The 21,485-nt window shown below is 49.9% G+C and overlaps 1 protein-coding gene across 1 annotated transcript in view; it reads right to left on the bottom strand.

Annotated features, from left to right (window-relative positions):
* Window positions 1–20,333, bottom strand: part of LOC149327842 (sodium-dependent proline transporter-like) — a 36,654-nt gene extending 16,321 nt beyond the window's left edge. The window contains exons 1-6 of the mRNA XM_089563652.1: window positions 20,168–20,333; window positions 19,732–19,863; window positions 17,470–17,648; window positions 15,921–16,108; window positions 11,333–11,465; window positions 8,881–9,015 (exon numbers count right to left, since the gene is read on the bottom strand). Coding sequence (XP_089419778.1) covers window positions 8,881–9,015; window positions 11,333–11,465; window positions 15,921–16,108; window positions 17,470–17,648; window positions 19,732–19,863; window positions 20,168–20,333 — 933 coding nt within the window. The remainder of the gene's footprint in view (window positions 1–8,880; window positions 9,016–11,332; window positions 11,466–15,920; window positions 16,109–17,469; window positions 17,649–19,731; window positions 19,864–20,167) is intronic.
* Window positions 20,334–21,485: the final 1,152 nt, after the last annotated feature.

Below are 21,485 nucleotides of genomic sequence, written 5' to 3'. Positions count from 1 at the left end.
TCGATGGAGAGATTGCAGAGTCATTACAACGAGCTATCAACACGGTACTCTCTTTCGTGCAGGGGAACGGGCTTGGTGCTCATCGGCTAAATCGGAACTCTTAGTTATCAGGAACAAACAATCCTCACAGGTAGCACCCGACCCTCGAGAACCCATCGAATTGCACATTGACAACCATCCAATAACCCCGGCAGCCACGATCAGGGTTCTTGGCATGTTTATTCAGAATAAAAAATTCACGTGGCACTTTGACTGTCTAAAGTGCGTAGAGGCGAAAGCGTTTTCCGCACCACTTTCGCTGCTTCTGTGGCACTGGTGGCGTCACATATAATCGAGTACTAATTACTAAGTGATGACAAATCACTAGTTAATGGTTCTTTACTGATTAATGCCTGGGTACTCTGTTAATCAATTATGCATAAGCTTCGCCTTTAGGAGTGGAACGCGACAGCGTGTTGTGGCGCTGCCACGGAGTCCACGGAACGCCACCACCCGTTCGGCGCGATGCCTTGCCCTTTGAACGCAACGCCCTTTGAGGAAAGGAAATGGCGCAGTAATTCTCTGTCATCTCGGTGGACACCTGAACCGCACCGTAGAGGAAGGGAGGAAGGGGGAGTGAAAGAAGACAAAGAGGGCCCGTAATGAAGAAAATGGACATTGTATTTGAGGAAAGGAAATTACGAAGTAACTGTCTCACATATCTCGGTGGACACCCGTCAAAATTCAGGGGGTCACTTTCTTGACCTAAAGTGTGGTCACTGATGTGTGGTTAAGATGTTAAGCTTCGCCTGTAAGAGTGGAACGCGACAGCGTCTTGCAACGCTGCCAAGGAGTCCATAGAACGCCATCGCCCATTCGGTTCTACGCCTCGCACGTCGGTAAATTGGTTTTTGAGGAAAGGAAATGTACCTGTCTCTCATATCTCGGTGGACACCTAAACCTCGCCGGAAGGGAAGGGAGGAGGATGAGAGTGAGCGCAGACACCGTATTCACTAGGCGCGCCTTTGTTCATTCCAAACCATCGAGCTGGCATGGCGGAGTGGATAGCATGCTCGTCTCGCACGCCGAAGACCGGGGTTCGATTCCCGAGCTCGACCAATTTCTTACTCGGTTTTATTTATTTATATGGCCTGACTAGAAAAGTTAATTAGGCTAAATGGGTAATTAAGCAAATAACTAAACTCAGTCCCACTTACTTGGAGCATCACTATACGATCCCTTCAATTGGTTGCATGGTTACTATCCAAAGTACAATTGGCCCCGTTTGAAATTGGCGCACTGTGACGTCAGGACCGTTTCTACCAACTGAAAAGCGTGACATTTCTGTCGACAACAGCTGCTTACAACGATGAGACATTAAAGGCTTTCGCCTTAATACTCACAACACTGAAGCGATCCGCCGTCTAGGCGTCACGGCGCACCAGATAGGCGGGCTGGTGAGGCGCATTGCCACCCGTCGCAGGGGCATGAGAGAAGCCGACCTATGCCGGATCATGCAATCATTCATAATAAGTCTAATCACGTACTCCTGCCCGTACTATTGCAACGTATCATTGCAGTGTGTGTTCGTTCACGCTCAAGGCAGCAGGAAAGGGTCGTTATCACTTTTGTTGGTGGCGCGAGAAGCGACCAGACTAATCTCGATTGTTCGCAGCCATGAAAGGCTGCATCTAGGTTTTTCCAGATTACCGTAGATGATCTTGACCTGTTATCTGGAAGTTTCTTTGCCGGCTTTAAATTGAGCGATGCCGCGAGCGGCGGACATTCGTAGTTCGACGATTGACGAGCACGCCTGTTGCTTACGCCGCCGCCGAGTGATTCAGTTCTTTTGAGGGCGCAAGTCAGCCCAAATAAAGAGCTTCGTTTACAAGTCTTTCTGGTGTCTTCCTGACCGCTGGACTGCCGTCACTACAACGTGACATCTGGTGGAGGTGCTGGGTAGCCTTTCATGTTCCGGACACCCCCAACAAGTCGTGACGCCAGCCCTCTGAGTCATCTACCGCAGGACCTGAGTCCAGTCCACCGCGCAAGCCGACGCCTGCAAGGGGACGCACCTGAGTTCGGGACCCTGCCGGACCCTACCCGGAAGCGAAAGCAAGTACCAACGTCCATCATGACCTTGCCCCAGACGACCACTCCAATCATTCTGCAGCAGCCCCGGGTGCCACCAACCTTCGACGCTTCGCCTGGCGCCGACCCCGAGGAATGGCTGGAGCAGTTCGACCGTGTGGCTGTCTTCAACAAATGGGACGATGCCATGAAATTTAGGTACGTCTTCTTCGCCCTGGAGGGACCAGCAAGAGTCTGGTTCGAGAATGAGGAAGCCAGCCTTGCCAACTGGGAAACCTTCAAGGAACAGCTTCTGAAGACCTTCACAAACGTCGTGCGAAAGGAGAGAGCCCAGCAGCTGCTACAGTCTCGCATACAACACCCAAACGAGACCGTTGCAGTGTATACTGAGGAGATGAAGCGTCTCTTCCGGCGTGCCGACATGAACATGAAGGAAGAAGAGAAGGTGAAGTTGCTTATGCGAGGAGTTAAAGAGCAACTCTTTGCCGGCCTCGTCCGCAACCCACCGAAAACCGTCGCGGAATTCGTAGAAGAGGCATCCACAATGGAAAAAACCCTTGACGCCCGAGCCCGCCAATATGACCGCCAGCAGCGCGTCTTCTCAGCAAACTGCCTGGACACCGTTAACAACGATAACTTGCGGGAGGTTATCCGTCAAGTTGTGCAAGAAGAGCTCCAACGATTGCTGCCAACGGGAACGCAGCCGCAAATTTCATCGCTCACTGACGTCATCCGGGACGAGGTTCAACAGGCCTTGGGTGTGACGCCGACACCCACGCAGCCACTGCAGCCCCCAGCCATGACTTACGCCGCAGCTGTGCGCCGCCCTGCCCCTCGACGCCAGGACCCAAGCCCCTATCGCCCTCAGCCAGCTGCGTTGGACCGCCGCCCACTCGCCCCAACCCACCCGTCCTACGAGCGACGCGCGCAGCCGAGAAAATGCGACGAGTGGAGAACTCCCGACCAGCGCCGCCCACTATGCTTCCACTGTGGCGAAGCCGGTCACATCCTCCGGCACTGCCCATACAGACGACTGGGCATCCGAGGGTTCTCTTACGACGCTCCACGACCCCGACCCGGGCAGCGACCAGCCGAAATCGAGGAGTTTTTGCGCCGGGAAGAATGCTCACCGCCCAGCCGCCTATCACGTTCCCCGTCGCCTTCGTCTCCGCGCTTTGTATCTCCTAGCCGAGGCTACGCAGTGCGTGGACGCTCCCCCAGCCCCCGAAGGTTAAACTGAATAAAGCAGCCTCTGGAGGTGAGGTTGCTTCCGAGCGCAAGCACAAAGATCCTCCATCGACGAAAACCCAAGTCCATGCCTCAACTACGACGACAACAACGACGACAACACCGACGAATGCACCGACAACGACGACGACGCGGCCAGACTTGAAACTTTTACCGCTGCCCAGTGAAGTAACGTCGGAGTACGCCCACCGCAGCCTTACTACTCGACGAAGCCGAGATCGGACACCGAAGACAACGTACAATACGAGAACGCGAACAAGTGACCTTGAAGTTACGGTCGACGGTCGCGCGGTTACTGCCTTGGTCGACACTGGAGCTGACTACTCTGTCATGAGTGGCCCACTCGCTGTCCGACTCAGGAAGGTAACAACAACTTGGGATGGCCCGCTGATCCGCACCGCAGGTGGCAACCTGATTACGCCGTCAGGACGCTGCACCGCGAGAGTTAGTGTAAACGGGAGAACCTATGCGACAACCTTCCTGATCCTACAGCAATGCTCGCGAGACGTGATTTTGGGAATGGACTTCCTGAATGAACATCGAGCGATCATCGACCTTCGATCTAAGTCGATCAAGCTTTCCACGGACAAAGCCATATCTGCAGCGACGACAGCGACTCATCCCGTTGCCTTGAACGTCCTCGACGAAGCATTGAGCGTGCCGCCCCGATCAAGTGTCGTCGCCTGCATAGGTACTGGAGACATCGAAACTGCCGAAGGCGTCATCGAGGGGAACACCCAGCTACTCCTGGATCGAGGACTGGCCGTCGCAAGGGGAGTCGCCCAAATCCGAAATGGCCAAGCCCAGGTCTTGCTAACCAACTTCACCGAAGAATACCGGCATCTAAACAAAGGTACGACGATCGCTTTCCTCGACGAGCTGGCAGACATCAGAGACATATTTGCCCTACCCGACCAACCCGTAGAACCATCTGACCAACGCCATCAACCAACGTTTGATATCAACCCAGCATTACCACGGAGCAGACAAGACCAAATACGCAGTCTTCTTCAAGAGTACAGCGATTGCTTCTCATCAGCATCGAATGTGCGACGAACGAGGCTTGCCAAGCACCGAATTGTCACAGACGAACACGCCCGACCACTGCGACAGAGCCCCTACCGCGTATCGCCGCTAGAACGCCAAGCTATCCGTAAGCAAGTTGAGGAAATGCTTCGTGACGACGTTATCCAGCCATCAAGGAGCCCCTGGGCAGCACCAGTCGTCCTAGTGAAAAAGAAAGACGGCACCCTTCGCTTTTGCGTCGATTACCGCCGCTTGAACAGCATTACGAAGAAGGATGTCTACCCCCTCCCCCGCATCGACGATACATTGGACCGGCTGTGCAACGCTAAGTACTTCTCATCGATGGACCTGAAGTGCGGCTACTGGCAAATTGAAGTCGACGAAAGAGATCGCGAAAAGACTGCGTTCATCACGCCAGACGGACTCAAGGTGATGCCATTCGGCCTCTGCTCTGCCCCAGCGACGTTCCAGCGAGTAATGGATACGGTGCTCGCAGGCTTGAAGTGGCAGATTTGCCTAGTCTACTTAGATGACGTTGTTGTCTTCTCTTCAAGCTTTGAAGACCACCTCAGAAGGCTTCGGATAGTGCTGGAAACGATCAAGTCTTCAGGCCTGACACTGAAACCAGAGAAGTGCCATTTCGCCTACGAGGAGCTGCTGTTCCTTGGTCACGTCGTAAGCAAGGATGGAGTTCGCCCCGACACCCAGAAGACGGCCGCGATTGCAGAGTTTCCACAGCCTAATGACAAGCAGGCTATACGCAGATTCCTTGGATTGTGCGCTTATTACCGACGATTTGTCAAGAACTTTTCGCGCATCGCTGAACCTTTGACTCAACTTACCAAGGCTGACGTGCGTTTTAAATGGGAAAGGCCACAAGAGGAAGCTTTCAACGAGCTGGAGCGCCGCTTACAGTCCCCTCCTGTGCTCGGGCACTTTGATGAAAACGCCGAAACCGAAGTTCATACCGATGCAAGCGGGGTGGGCTTAGGAGCGGTCCTCGTTCAGAAAAATGGCAGACAGGAGAAAGTTATCGCGTACGCTAGCCGTTCACTGTCGAGAGCCGAAGCCAACTATTCGACGACAGAGAAAGAATGTCTCGCCATTATTTGGGCCACGTCCAAATTTCGCCCCTACCTATACGGACGACCATTCAAGGTTGTGAGCGATCACCATGCTCTCTGCTGGCTGGCCAATTTGAAAGATCCCTCCGGCCGCCTTGCTCGTTGGAGCCTGCGTCTTCAAGAATTCGACATAACTGTAGTCTACAAATCTGGCCGCAAGCATTCCGATGCAGACTGCTTGTAACGAGCTCCTGTCGACGCAGCACCCGAAGAGGAGGACGACGACGCTTTCCTAGGACCGGTAAGCGCCAGCAGTTTCGCGCAGCAGCAGCAGTCGTATCCTGACTTGCAAAGCCTAGTTGATTATCTGAAAGGCAAGACCGCATCGCCTCCCCGAGGGTTCAAGCGGCAACTGTCGTCCTTCGTCCTTCACAATAATGTCCTCCTGAAGAAGAACTTCGCGCCGAACAGGGCAGTTCATCTTCTTCTCGTGCCCAAAAATCTCAGGCAAGAAATTATGCAGGCATGTCATGATGAGCCGACTGCAGGACATCTCGGGATTGCTCGCACGTTGCACCGCATCCAGGAGAAGTACTATTGGCCACGGCTAGCTACCGACGTTTCCCATTACGTGAAAACGTGCCGTGAGTGTCAGCGACGCAAAACGCCTCCGACTAGACCAGCCGGACTCCTGAACCCCATACCACCGCCAACTAAGCCCTTTCAGCAAATAGGGATGGACCTCCTCGGCCCCTTTCCGACCTCTTCATCAGGAAACAAGTGGATCATCGTGGCCACCGACTACATGACCCGCTACGCCGAAGCAAAAGCGTTGCCTAGTGGTACCGCAACAGAAGTCGCAAAATGTTTTGTCGAACAAATTCTGCTGCGACACGGCGCCCCGGAAGTGCTCATCACAGACAGAGGAACGGCGTTTACAGCGGAGCTGACGCAAGCCATTTTAAACTACAGCCAGGCAAGCCATCGGAGGACCACTGCCTATCATCCACAAACCAACGGACTCACAGAGCGTCTGAACAAGACCATCGCAGACATGCTCTCCATGTACATAGACGCCGAACACAAGACGTGGGACTCCATTCTGCCCTACGTGATCTTCGCGTACAATACTGCCGTCCAGGAGACAACCAGGTTTACCCCATTCCAGCTGGTATACGGCAGGAAGCCCACGACAACACTCGACGCAATGCTCCCGCACGTTTCTGACGAAGACAACCTCGACGTCGCCGCCTACCTTCATCGCGCCGAGGAAGCCCGAAGACTTGCGCGGCTTCGCATTCAAGACCAGCAGCACACCGACGCCCGACGCTACAATCTGCGCCGACGAGACACGCATTACAAGCCAGGTGATCGTGTTTGGATATGGACGCCAGTTCGCCGCCGTGGATTGAGTGAAAAGTTGCTGCGACGCTACTTTGGCCCGTACAAGGTTCTCCGTCGCATCGGTGACCTCGACTACGAAGTCATCCCCGACGGCACGACAGCATCTCAGCGACGCCGCACACGCCCGGAAGTCGTACATGTCGTACGCCTGAAGCCATATTATGAACGCTAAAGGACTGGAAGTTTTCATTGTCCGTGTTTATTTTCATTTTAAAGCATCGAGACGATGCTTCTTTGGAAGGGGGGTAATGCCACGTGTCATTGTAGCGTTTGTTCGTTCACGCTCGCGGCTGCAGGAAAGGGCTGTTATCATTTTTGTTCGTGACGCGAGAAGCGACCAGACTAATCTCGATTGTTCGCAGCCATGAAAGGCTGCATCTAGGTTTTTCCAGATTACCGTAGATGATCTTGACCTGTTATCTGGAAGTTTCTTTGCCGGCTTTAAATTGAGCGATGCCGCGAGCGGCGGACATTCGTAGTTCGACGATTGACGAGCACGCCTGTTGCTTACGCCGCCGCCGAGTGATTCAGTTCTTTTGAGGGCGCAAGTCAGCCCAAATAAAGAGCTTCGTTTACAAGTCTTTCTGGTGTCTTCCTGACCGCTGGACTGCCGTCACTACAACGTGACACTATCATCTGCGTCGCAGGGACGAAGACGCACTTACTCGCGTCATAAGAACAGCATACAAGGCGGCCCTTGGGGTGTTGCCCTTGGCCTGCGGATATACGCCAACTCAGATCCACTGCTGCAGTTGGGAATTTTTAACACTCTCGCTGAGCTAATCCAAGCGCATAAGACGGCACAAGTCACTCGCTTGAAGCGCACTGCTGCGGGACGCGTAATTCTCGACAAACTCCATATCCACTCCGCTGAGGAGGTATTTATAAGTCGACATTACTAGTAGACTACTTGTTAAACCAGTGGCCAAGAACATGCTGCCAGGCAGACACGACGCCGCAAGGAAGCAAGGGCGCAGGCCCTTGGAAAACAGTACGAGAACGAACCACAAGCAGTGTACGTGGACGCAGCTCAACACATCAAAGGTGGAACATACGTGGCATGTATGGCCACTCCAAAGTCAGCCCTCGTTAGCCACAACCTTTCACGCTAGCTCTATAAGCGAGGCAGAGGACGTAGCTGTTGCACTGGCCATCGCGGATCCCCACACCAAAACTATTCTAAGCGACTCTAAGAACGCCATTGAAAATTTCGCCAAAAACTCGGTAAGCGCGCTCGCAATGCGAATTCTGCCAACCGAACTCTCGATCACATCATCAACCTAGTATTGGTACCGGCTCACGCGGGTAGCTCCGGAAACGAGGGGGTCGACAGTCTAGCCCGAGATTTCAACACCGGGGGACGGGAGACTTCTCGGGAACGGACGCTCCCGCCGAGGCGCCTCGCTCGTACACGGAGATTACAAACTTTTATCGCGAGCACAAAGATGTTACGTACCCCACCCCTCACCCCGCCCTGGACAGGGCGCAAGCCACGACGCTCAGACGCCTACAAACAAATGCAGTTCTTAGCCCCCTACCGATTATGTTTCATCACAAACGGTATATGACCCTACATGCTCACACTGCAGTGACGGTACGTACGCCAACCAAGACCATATTTTATGGGAATGCACTAGAAAACCCCCTCCGACGACACTTTTGCCAGCTCCCTGAGTGAAGGAGTGGGACATGCTCTTGGCCAGTTCAAGAAAAACAACACAACTGGCCCTCATCACGCGAGCTCAGGGGGTAGCCCCCGACTGGAGGCCACCCTGAACTCGATCCCGCACCAACTAATCCCTTCCGTTTTGTGGCAATAAAGTTGTAACCACCACCATGCCCTTCTGTGATATTTCGGCCTTTTCAGACTTATAAACATTCCATTATAAGTAAAGGTATTAGTAGCCTCTCCTATTAAAACACGGTAATCAGTTGATTCAGGACAACTGTCCAACTTGTCCTCAGTGTCCGTTTATGCAAACAGTCGACCACTAAACTCTCCTGATTTCCCAAAGTGGTCCGCCGAACACATCGATCTTGTGATTGGGTTAAGCCGAATCTTGCTCACGTCGACGTCGAACAGGTTCGTCCATTGAGGGTAGATGTTCTTTACGATGGCCGCGCTGGCGTTGGGCAGAAAGAACACCCTGACCGTCACTGCCACGATCAGCACCAGAGGAGCAAGGGCCAGCAGGGGAGACATCTGTACCGTGAAAGTGGACATGACTGCACGTTAGTTGCAATAATGAACCATAGAGGGTCCATAGATAGCCTGTGGATCGTCTGGTTATTTATGAACTGTCTACAGTCTATAAACAGTGCCCTGAGAGTCAGCATGCAAGCACTCTGTGGACTGCCTGTCGACAGACCGTATCTTGTCTTTTTAAACGTTCATCGATAACCTATTGGAATTTTATTGATACGCTTATTGTCATATAGCTGTTAATTGACAGTATTGGAACACGGTGAGACACTGTAATAAAGTTATTAGACGAAAAAAACTGGGGTCACTTTGTGTTTTGATTTTTGTCCAGTGTTCAGTTTGGAGTTCGTCTTTAGAGAATATTCTTTGGTGAAGCTCAGTGTGTGTAATTACCACCTTTATCACTTTAATATTAATAAAGTTTGGTTGATTACCAGCGTTCTCGGTGTCTATTTCATATTTCGTCCTTATCAGATAGCACTTTAACCGTGTCTCGTCGCGTAGCGCGCAGTACTGCGGCACCTTTTATTCGCGTTTTGCTCTTTAGTGAGCAGATGTCAAGCTCATAAGTAATGATTAAATGTGCACCCACTTAGGCTAATCGGTGCAGCCCAGCTAACGGCAAAAGCGCAAAAGAATCGGGAGAATGGAGCGACCCGCGTAATCTTGCCCTAGGGCCCGTCTCTAGTAATGACACTTTTGGCGTCAGAAGGTTTACAAACTGTCATTTGGTCAGAATATGTACGAGATTGAGGAGGAGGCGCCCGCCTAGTAAGTAGAAATTACAGCCATCAGAGCTTCAAAAACACCCCCCAAAGAGGTACCCTCAATGTTCAGAAATTTTTGGCATGAGCCGTGAGCTGTCAGTGCGAATCCGTACACGTGGGCTTAGGGTGACGCCTTCGTGAAGCGCTCCAAATTAATTTCGTCTGCGTGGATTCGTAACCGTGCAGCGACATCGCACAGCGCATGGGCACTTTCGCAATCCACAATCACGAAAATGCGGTCGCCGGCGCGGATATTTGAGTTCGCGGTGCCTTTTTCAGCAGAACAACATTTTCACCACTGATTCATAGTAGCGGAAACAATTAGAAACGTTGCTCATTCGTTAAGTATTTGTGTGCGCATATTTAATATTCAGAAGACTAAATTGTTGGCAAGGTGAAGGAACTCACTCTCAAGGGTGCTAATAACGAGAAGGAAAGAAAACTGATATTGGTGATATTTTGTTATAACACTATAGAATACGCTATCAAATGAACGTCTCCAACGAAAACGGGCTACGGGAATAAAGTCAACTAACCCTATCTTCAAGTGGGTCATCTAACAGCCTTTCAAGCGCATTGTTTCTAAAGAGGCAGCTCTTGGGAGCTCAGGGTTTAAATAACACTAAGCGTAAAAAAAAAGAAGCTGACGTGACCTGAGTCGTCACGACAGCTTCGAAAATTCATCTCAGGAAGCACGCGATTCACCTGCTTGCTGACGGTTTTACAGGTGTTCTGTGACGTCACTTTGTTTTCGCATCCGAACCACGCTATCGGCGACGGCGTCTTGCATCTGGAAGGGCCCTCTTGGCGAAAGAATTCTCAGCGGACAGGCGCTTTCCTGCCACCCTGTGTTCAAGGTTGCGCAGCCAAGAATTCCATCCTGCCCGCACTCCATCTACCGGTTGCTACGTCTGCCTTTCTATAGTGCTATAGGTTTAGCTCGTATCATAGGTGTCGCTGGTGTGCCATCGCATGCAAAAGCGCAGAATACCGATAAGGGCTCATGGGTTACAGAAAGCTTGAAAATATTTCGTATAACCCCCCTAACGGCTAATGCCAGCTGCTGCAATAGATGCGGGAACAGCATCAACACTAACGGTGTTAGTACTAGTGCCATTACTAGCAGGTAGAGGGAGTAATAGTAGCATTAGCAGTATTACTGGCCACAGCCATAGTAAGAGCAGTAGTAGTAGTTGCAGTTGTGGAAGGAATAGATGTAGTAACAGTACTAGTAGGAGTAGTAGTACTATTACTTACAGTAGTACCAGCAATAGGGAGTGAGCAGGCTAGTACTTTCAGCAGTAAAAGCAACAATGCAAATCGTAGTGGTAGAAGTATAGTAGCAGCAGTAATATCAGGAGTAGCAGCAGCAATGATGGAAGCAGTGGCCATAGTACTAGTAGCGGCAGTTAGCAGTGGTATACAGTAGTATTTGCAGCAGCAGTAGTTAGTTGCATATATGCACATTGGCAAACCTGTTCATTCTTTACCGACAGGGTTACATTACCACGACGGAATAACGTAGCTCCGTTGGCGTGGGGGCAGCTCACCTTTCCGACGATGGCGACGCCGTGTGCGGAGCAGACGAAAATAACGAACCAAGTGAAGATGTAGCAGACGAGAAGCTCCCAGCGGATGCCGCCGACGTCCTCGATACCGCGCGTCAGCTTGAGTGCGCCATGGCTGCCAAAAGAATGGCCGAGAGGAACAGTATTGTGTTGGGCTGATGAAGTCATATAGTCCAAAGAAACGCCGCGGCGTACAAGTTTATAAAAGACCGTGAAATTAGCTTGAATTCCGCGTATAATACTGCGATGTCGAAGCCGTTATAGTAAGGGTTATGCCACTGCTGCTGCCTGAAAAGAAATTATAGTTCTACCACACATCCGTGTGTCGCAAGTGTCGGACATAGTCGCGACTGTAATGTGAGTTGTAAAATGGTGACAAGGTAATTGATATCGACAAGCAGCGCGTCCAAGGAAGAATAAATCACTGAAACTCCCCCAATGTCGTGGCAGCCCAGTTCTACACTTGTTATGTGTATTGGTGAGTCAATGGTGACATTCTCTCCAAATTCACAGAAAGGACAGCTCTGCATACGAAGGTAACTTGGGTGTAACTGCAGCAGTAGCCAAGAGATATGCGTATGTCTAATGCAGACGCTAAATCTCGTGCAGCCTAAAGCGAACAACGTACTTTGTCAAGTGCATCATTCATGATATCGGAGGTGCTGCCTAGATTATAACACAAAGCATTTGGAGCCTTCCCAATGTCAGTCAAGATAACCGACATACCTTTTTCTCCGGAAATATGCACGTCCTGCTTGGTAGGTCGATAAATGAACTGTTCTTGCTTTCAGCTCGCTTCCCACATGTGCAAGCACGAGGGCGCGGCACTAAAAAATTAGCCGCACTTTTGGCCCTGTATGAGTGGGCGCTCAATTCCTGAGGTAGCTGTCTTGATTCGACAATCCAGGTATCATTTCCCTGTTCTTATCCCTAATCCTGGACTCTCATTCGCACGGGTCTGCATCTCCACTACCGCAAATATCACAGCTCTCTGTGCGCTGAAGCAACACGTAGATGTCTCGGAACTTTGTAAGCTCGCAAGCTTTTTGGCGAAGAAGCTGGTAGGTGGGCACATTTTGCGCGATACGGCGCTCCTTCATCAGTGCCGCCGGCAGCGAATGCTGGGCATTAATTTTAGTTAGACCACGCATGTTCTAGGTTGGGAAAGCGGCATTAACCATCTCACGTCGGTAAAAAACGCAAAATGTTCGAAACCGGGCGAAGACATGCCGAGGTCCACACGACGAACACTGGAATCGAGTGTTCGCATTTGCTATACTCCATTTCATACATAGGGAATGCTGTGGAGGCTGCGGACGTAGTGCGTCCGGGAAATCATAGTACTCCGCCACTTATCATTCGTTCTTCTCGAAACTGCGGTGAGCATTTGGACGCAATTAGAGCGGTATAAACTCTGGGGACTTTGCTCCGCGTCTTCCCCTTTGGTTGGCTTCACCGCGATGTACCCTCCTTAGGTTGGTTAGTTACCTTAACTAACAAGGGAGGGCGCCGGCGTCGCAGCCATGCACAAGCGCCACGGGGGGGGGGGGGGGGGGGGGGGGATTGCTGCGCGCACGCGCGAGGGGACGGTCCTCTTCGGCTAGGGATCTGGGACGCGCCCTGACGTTCAAGCGCGGCGCTCCGCTCTCCGGCGGCGGGGCGAAAGGCGGAGCCTCGTGGGGAGGAACGTTCTCCCGCGTCTCGTCGCGTCCGGCCGCGGAGTATCCCCCCTGCCCTAGCGTGGGAGAACATTCGCTCGCTACCTTGCGGCTGAGACGGACGTCCTCGACTACTTAGCGTATTTTGTTTCTAGCTGCCGTTATTGTTCTTGTAGCAACAGATGCCTTGTTTGTGTCAGCCAGAGTGTCGTTCCTTTGTTCCCGCAGAGCAAGGTGGTCGGCGTGCGCTCGGTAGCGCATGCGATCAAGGGGTGGGGTCTGGCGGTGTTCAACTCTGTCAGCCGCGATTAATCGGGGGAGAACGTATTTAAGCCACCTATTACTATCCCCACAAAACCGAAGTGCTAGCATTGAATATAACGGTCGAAGCTATGAGGCGCTCAGTAGCCGGGCCCTCTGGTTTCATTTTTCAGTGAAACTCAAGTAAAACTCTTGTTTGGGTGAGTGGGTTCATCTGCGCGAAGAAGACGGGACACAGCAAAGAAACACACACGACATATACAGTGCGCTCTGTATATGTCACGTGTTTTTTTTTTTGTGTCCCGTGTTCTGCGCGAAAGCACGTACCCGTTAAAAATTTTTTAGTGAATGTGAACTATTTTTTTGGGCGCGGATTCAGTAAGAGCGATTCGCCCTACCAACCGCGTATCATATCGCGACATGTAATTCTTGCTTCGCTAAGCTTGGATGAGTCGCAGAACGAAATTGGGATAAGAGTTAAAACGAAGTCCGGCAGGTGCCAGCCACGTGTTCACTTTAGTTTCATAGTGGACTACTTTCTGGCCGCAGAGTTACCCAGCTCGAACACGCTCGCCAGCTTTGGCAGCTTTGCCAGCTATGTATGAAATGGAGTGTATGTCTACTTGTCTGCATATTTCTTTCACTTTCCACATATTTTTTTATAGTTGTACCACATCCAGAGCAGTGAAGTAAAGTTACCGTTCGCAGTCAAGCGAATCGCCGGAGGTCTACCCAATAACCACAGATATCAATAACAACTATCGGACGCACCACTGACATCTCTTTCTGAATTTCTAGATATCTTAAAGATGTCCCAAAAGGTTGATTAGAAATGCGCAGCCATTTTGGTAACGCCTCTTCATAGCCAACCTTTACTGTACAGACAAAATAGCATCATAATATGGAAGCAAACATTGGTTCAGATCAGGTAATCCTAAAAGATAACATGATAGCCTCTACACAAAGCATTCCTGCAATTCTTCGAATTAACGTACTCAATGGGACCGCATTGAAATGCTTTCGGCAATTTGCTGAAAGCATTTCAGTAAGTTCCCAAGTTTTGGAATGTTTTTAAGTTATTGGTATAAACAAACTCCTCCGTTTTCTTAGACTACCGTTTCGAGAAGACCGCCAGCTCTGGCGCCTCACAGTATGCTGTTGAGATTCCCTCACATAGGAAGGAAATGTTAATGCCCAGCTGTGGTGTATGGCGATGAGAAGAAGTTGCAGTGCCATCACGATACTGTGAGGAATTGTTGCAGAAAAACATACGCTAATCAATGACACTCTACTTCAGCAGGCGTGTGGTGACGTCTTTATAGCGAACACATTTTTTTACATAATAGCACCCTTAATTCAAAGACGTTGCATAAATTCATTCTGTAGGGGCTATCACGTTATCTTTCGGAATTACGTGATCTGAATCGGTGTTTGTTTCCATATTATCGCGCCATATATCTTGTGTGTTCAGTAAAGGTTGACTACGGAACGGTAGGTTGGGTATGGCCGCAAACTTGGGAACGTATTGAAATGCTTCCTGCAATTTGCTGTTAAGGCTATTCGATTCATTCGGCCAATGAAGTGGGAGGACATTAGATTCGGTATTCGAGAATTTCCAATAATTCCACTTTCGTTGTAGTGCATTTAGCGTCGCGCGAGCGTCAAAAAATGAGTTCCTCTACACACATCCGCAAACAAAAATCTTCCAGTATGTGCAGGAATAATGTGCTAAATATTCATCTGCCATTTTGGAAATGAACATAAAAAAATTAGAATGTGGCTTAGGTAAGGTTAAGCCTGGATATCTCGAAGCGAAAAGCTGCGGCAAGGCGGAGAAGGAGCCGCGCGTGTAGCGAATACGGTGCTGTCTTAGAAGGTTGCTTTAGAGACATGTGCTGTGGCGTGCATTCCTGTTGGGTGTACACCAAGATATGAGAGACAGGCATCTGCTTTCCTTAAAAGCAATTTTCATTTCATTTCGTTTTCCTTAAGGCCCTTACGGCGCGGTTCGGGCAACACCACCTAGACGAACTTCCACCTAGATATGAGAGAGGCAGGAGTCGTTGCCTTTCCTTAAAACCAATTCTCTTTTCGTTTTCCTTTCCTTACGGTAGTGACCTAGAATATTCGAGTTCACTGTACTTACGGCGCGGTTCGGGTGTCCACCGAGATATGAGAGGTTCCTCACGCACTGCTTGTCTTATCTATTTTTTATTTGTGCAGCGTGTGACGTCACTCCTTTCGGGTGTACACCAAGATATGAGAGACAGGCATTTCCTTTCCTTAAAACCAATTTTCATTTAATTTCATTTTCCTTAAGGCCCTTACGGCGCGGTTCAAGGTATCCACCGAGATATGAGAGAGACAGGCGTCGTTTCCTTTCCTTAAAACCAATTTTCTTTTCATTTTCCTTCCCTTACGGCGCGGTTCGGGTGTCCACTTTGACGTCACGCAGTTCGCGCATGCGCACCTGTGGCTTTTTCTGACGACGCTAGCCTCGGTGTTGACTAGCCTAGTGAAGTTTTTCGTTTCAAAAAATTTGACGCTTTACGAACGTCAAGTGGCGATATCGGTATCGGCGGCTATTGGCATTCCTGTACGGGCATGCAATAGACATCCACCTACTTGACGTGCTCTCAAAGACAACTCACAGGTAGAACGCGTACTCGGAGGGTCCTAGCGACTGCCGGCACTGCTCCGAAATCGTTGCCAGGTACACGCCGGTGGGCACGTGAAATCTGCGGCCGCACACGAAGAGCCAGGTGTCGTTGTCGGTGGGCGCGTAACGATTCTGCTGGCTCATGTCGTTCAGGTTTCTCCTCTCCGCGTAGCACAGGCGCTGAAAGGACGGGCGAATGCGAAATGGATGGAAAACCTTTTGCCGCGTACCGCTTTAACATGTAACGTGTAGGCTAACGAAAACGGCTCATCTTAAGTTAAAGGCCTACTTGACCGAAATTTTGCAAACCGTAAAAAGGTTGTTTTTTCATAGTACACCCCTGTATTATGCTACCCACAAAACATTACGTTCCAATTTCAAGCAGTTAAGGTGTCAACGGCACGCAGAAATCAGTTTTCAATACCGAAACTGGAAAAACAGGCGCCATTGCCGCCCGCCGGAAGTGACGGACGTTTGAGACAGGTTCGGAGCGTCTGCTCATTGCGGCTCGTGCAAACCGCTGGTACCGGAAGCGCGTGCAGCACTTTGCGCTATAAATACTGGTTATATATGAAAACACACATCTTAAATCGGATGAAACGTTCCAGAAAAAGTTTTAAACTTGTTTTATTTGCTGTAAGAGACTAGAAAACTCCTCGCTCAACCTCAGCGAAGATGATCGCGCCGCAATGCTAGTGAGCGTTGTTTGACTGCGGTATTCGATTACAGGTTGTGAAAAGTTCGGACATCTTGAAGGAAGGAAGCATATTCAAATAAAGACCAAGTAAAAAAAAATTCTTGTATTATCAAGCCGGCTTTTTTGAGCGGGCAAGCGCGTGCCAACAGCACATGTGCGCTCTGTTGTGCGTGCAATATGGTTATTGTCTCGATAAAAAAAAATTACCTGCCTTCTCCTTTGCCCTCTCATTTTTCTCCCCCGTCGAAAGCTATTCTTGCCTGTGCTTAGGAATTTGGAACAGGTGCCGTGAACGCGAGGTAAATCAATAAACACAGCTGAATGTCAAAAAAAAAAGGGAGCTCTAGAGGATTAAGTGCACTATATATATCTCGCGCAAAATTAGCCGTAGTAAACTTTCGGTCAAGTAAAGGACAAAGCAGCGAGCTATGGAAAGAAAAATGATAGGTGTAACGACCGGAAGCGGGCGGAGTGGGTGAGAGAACAAACGCGTGTTAATGACATCCCAGTCAAAATCAAGAGGAAGAAGTGGGCTTGGGCAGGGCATGTAATGCGAAGACAAGATAACCGCTGGCCCTTAAGGGTAACGGAGTGGATTCTAAGAGAAGGCAAACGTAGCAGGGGGCGGCAGAAAGTTAGGTGGGCGTATGAGATTAAGAAATTTGCGGGAATACGGTGGCCGCAGCTGGCGAAGGACAGGGTTAATTGGAGAGACATGGGAGAGGCATTTGCCCTGCAGTGGGCGTATTCAGGCGGATGATGATTATGATGACGTTTTATGGATGATGCAAAGCATATATCCTTGCAGTCTCGGCAGCCTTAACTAGGCACGGCGTGCGCGCACCGACATGTCGAGGTCCCTCTCGGCGCAGTTGAGCGGGCTGGCGCCCCACCAGGTGAAGCACCTGGCCCAGGGCAGCTCCTCCTGGAAGGCCTGCAGGAAGTAGTAGAAGCTGCAGCCGTCCTGGAACGCCCTGTACGCGGTCAGCACGAACGTCTGCAGGAGCATGGCCATGCCCACGCCTGCAAAAGGGGCACGGGCAAGGAAAGGGCTGCTCAAAAAGCGACAACGGGTGGAGCATTCAATCAAGAACTGAATCAGTATTCTTTGAGCGTATGTAAGGTATGTGAGGTTGTTAACCAATCAATCAGCGGGGATTGCTCATGAGGTTTTCCAACGGTGGAATTTTCCCATAATTATTAAAGACGTCCAAAAGTTGTATGGTATGGTATGGTATGGTATGGTATGGTATGGTATGGTATGGTATGGTATGGTATGGTATGGTATGGTATGGTATGGTATGGTATGGTATGGCGTGATATCGTGTGTTGTGGTGTGGTGTGGCATGATATGGTATGGCGTGATATCGTGTGGTGTGGTATGGTATGGTTCGGCGTGGTACCGTGTGGTGTCGTGTGGTATGGTATGGTATGGTATGGTATGACGTGATATGGTGTGGTGTGGTATGGTATGGCGTGATATCGTGTGGTGTCGTGTGGTGTCGTGTGGTATGGTATGGTACGGTATGGTATGGTGTGGTATGGTAAAGCGTGATATCGTGTGGTGTGGTACGGTATGGTATGGTATTGTGTGGTATTGTATGGTACGGTACAGTGGGATTAAAATGCAAACACGGGTAATTTTTGAGGTTCACGGAGTCCAATACAACTTTTTCTGTATGTTTTGTACCACATCTTTAATATTCCTGCCAAATTTTGCACTCGTATGACCTTTATAATTCCTGCCAAACCTATCCTAAAGCTAACCGTTTTTGTGGTTTCAATTCAGTTCACAAACGCTGCGCACACGGTAATGTTGACTCTCCGCTCCCTGCACAAAATTATCACGCTTGTGCTAGGCCGTCTGAGGCATATTATCAACGCAGTACAACTAATTTTTCCAATAATCTTTCTGAAATCATTCCTCGTACGGAAGAGATTCGCCCTTGCCGACAAAGCGAATTTTGGTCTCGGTTTGCTGTTTTACCGTTTTTTTCAGTTCTGAAATAATTCCACTCGACTGAGAAAAGGTTTGTTGCTCCGGTGAGAGGGAACTCTGAGGAATATGAAGCGATTATCAGCCTGAAAGTGCTCACAACAACCTCCAGAGTTAACTTTCTACGTCCCAAAGATGCACATCGGCTATGAGAAATGCCTTACCGGAGGGCTGCAGGTAAATTTCAACCGCCTGGAATTCTCTAACGTTCATTTACATGCGTTATCGTACTGCTGCGATAAGCAGATAACGCACACACGCGGTGCGACGTCAGTGAGAAAGTACGATATGGCAAAGTACTGTCAGCAAACTCGATAGATAGAATTGACTTGCTATTACGCAGCGATCCGACGGGATACACACAAAAAAAAGGAATCCCCCACAGGCTTCTATTACTCAGATAAAAATACTCGTTAAACTGCTCGTACACACTGACTCGTACCATAATCATAAGAGAACAAGCACTCTCTCAGAATCATGCACCAGTTGAGTTGCTTGCTTCATCACAGGTTAGTGATCAAAGAAGAGATCGTATATTGTGCTTAGAGCTTTGAATTCTAAAGGTGTTGGATTCTTTGATTAAGTGTGGATTTTTTTTTTGCACGAAACTTGTACTCCTTGTACTCAATTCTGTGTTTTCCGCATATAGTTTCACTGTACATGAGGACAAACTTAAGTTCTGTGTAAGCGGAGACTGGTATTAATGTCGAACTAATCAGCAATAAAAGCATTCTCTCTTGTAACTCTTTTGGGTACTTATATAGACCGGGAATACGTAAGAGAATGCAATACAACTATGTCCGCAGCAATGCAAGCAAACCCCAGAATTGAAGACGTGGGAAGTGCGTTGTAGACGCCCAGTTCACGGCGCCATTAAAAGGGTCCTTCAGGAATGTGTGTGACGTTTGAAAGTGACACCGTGGGAAGTGCGCGGCAAAGCGGAAGTTGGTTGACCTTGGTGTCGTCCGTCTGTGCATCGCTTACAAAAAAGATCTGACCATAATCACTTTCTTTATTGACATTACAAATAGCGCCGAAGCTGACACTCATTACAGAAATCTTCCTGACAAGTAACAAAGCTTATGTAAAGTTCAAAATCAATGTCATCACCTTTTCCGACGGGCACGCAGGTCCACATCTCGAGGACTCCCCTTCCCCGGAACTGGCCGATGGTCATCTCGAAGGCGGCCATCGGGATCCCCAGCAGGATTAGCATCGCCGTGTATGCCAGCAGGAAGCAGGCTGCGTTGGAGCCCGCCAATGAGTCGTTGTGGAGTGCACAGCACTACGCGGACAGCAACAAAGACATACAGCGCGTGCCTTATCCTCTGTCTTGTCGCTGTCTTCGACGCCCTATAAACATTCTCCAGTGTACTGTAGAACACGCTGGGCGTCGTAGTGGAGTGCTCTGCCTTTATTATGCCTACCTGCAGTTCTTTCCCACGGCAACGTCTACAGTGAACTATGTCATATTGTGCCATACTAAGCTGCAGCTGAGCTGAAGCACCCTAACGCTTACAAGAGCAGCTGCACTGGGCGCACCCACCTCCACCGTGGCTGAGGACGAGGTAGGGGAATTCAGTGAGGCACTGGTAGCTGCAGCCGATGCAAAGGCAGATGTACAGAAAGGCTCGGTTGTTTGAGTAGTACTCCTTGTCGGGAGGGAAATCTTCGAGCTCTTCCTCCCCCGAGCCCGAGCCGCCGCTGGACATGGTTCAGCAGACCGCAGCTCCTTCCCCGAGGTCACTGAAGGAGTCGTTGGAGCAGCCGCTGTGCAGAGAACAGCAGCACCAGTTTACGGCCCAGCCTTAGAGGTGAGAGAGAGAAAGATTAACGAAAATGCGGGGAGGTTAACTAGGCGACGCCCAGTATGCTATCCTACACGTGGGAACGAGAACAGCGGGAGAGATAGAAAGGGTAGTTACGAAAGGTTTGGTTTATTGGTTTATTGGGGTTTTACGTCCCGAAGCTACTCAGGCTATCAGGGACGCCGTAGTGAAGGGCTCCGGAAATTTCGACCACCTGGGGTTCTTTAACGTGCACTGACATCGCACAGCACACGGGGAGATAGGAAAGGGCGGTTACTATTTCACGTGTCCGCAGACAATTACTAGCAGGGTACACAAGGCACACACTGAAAGTTTATAACCTTGAATTCATGTCTGAGTTAGAGGAGGAGAAATTAGGCATGAAAGGCCTGCTGCGTCGAAGCTTAAATCCAGCTACATGCTGACGACCGCAACTTGTTCGAGGCCGTTATAACTCCAGATGACAGGCTGTTTCGTATGGGTGCTTTAACTTCGAAAAGCGGCACATGGCCTTCGGCAGACGCCGCAGCAGAGGGCTTTGGATTAATATCGAGCACCTCGGGTTCTTTAAAGGTACGGAACACTGAACTTTATGCACGCATTTTTTTTATTTTTTTTGTGCAACCGGAAGCTTGTGCGTCTGAAGTGCCCGATTCCGCAACGGTTTTGCAAGGAATGCTGGAGAACATTAAAGAATTTCTCAAACTGTTAACACACCAGTTTTTCGGTAGCCCTATTCTGCAAACCATGAGAAGTGAGCGCCATAGCGATTGGCCGCCGGCAGAAGTTGGCGCACCGAAAAACAAACTGCCCTAGCCAGCCGACAGCAGTTATTCGCCTAACGCTGCATTCATCACTTTGACGCCTGCTATCAGGGCTGTAACGTCATTTCTATGCTAATACATGTCGTATTAGTATATTTTTATTCACCTTTTTATATAATGCCCCACCACTCAGGGGTCTTTAAGGGTCAATAAATGATGATGATGATGATTCTTCCTGCGAACCTCTCTTCACTCCAGCTGCTAGCCAAGTCAAGCATGAGAAAACAAAACG

This window comes from Amblyomma mixtum, chromosome 10 (assembly GCF_055824585.1).
Source record: "Amblyomma mixtum isolate Tamu chromosome 10, ASM5582458v1, whole genome shotgun sequence".
Lineage (NCBI taxonomy): Eukaryota > Metazoa > Arthropoda > Arachnida > Ixodida > Ixodidae > Amblyomma > Amblyomma mixtum.
Note: the sequence above shows the minus strand (reverse complement) of the source record. Positions and strands in the feature narration are given on the sequence as shown.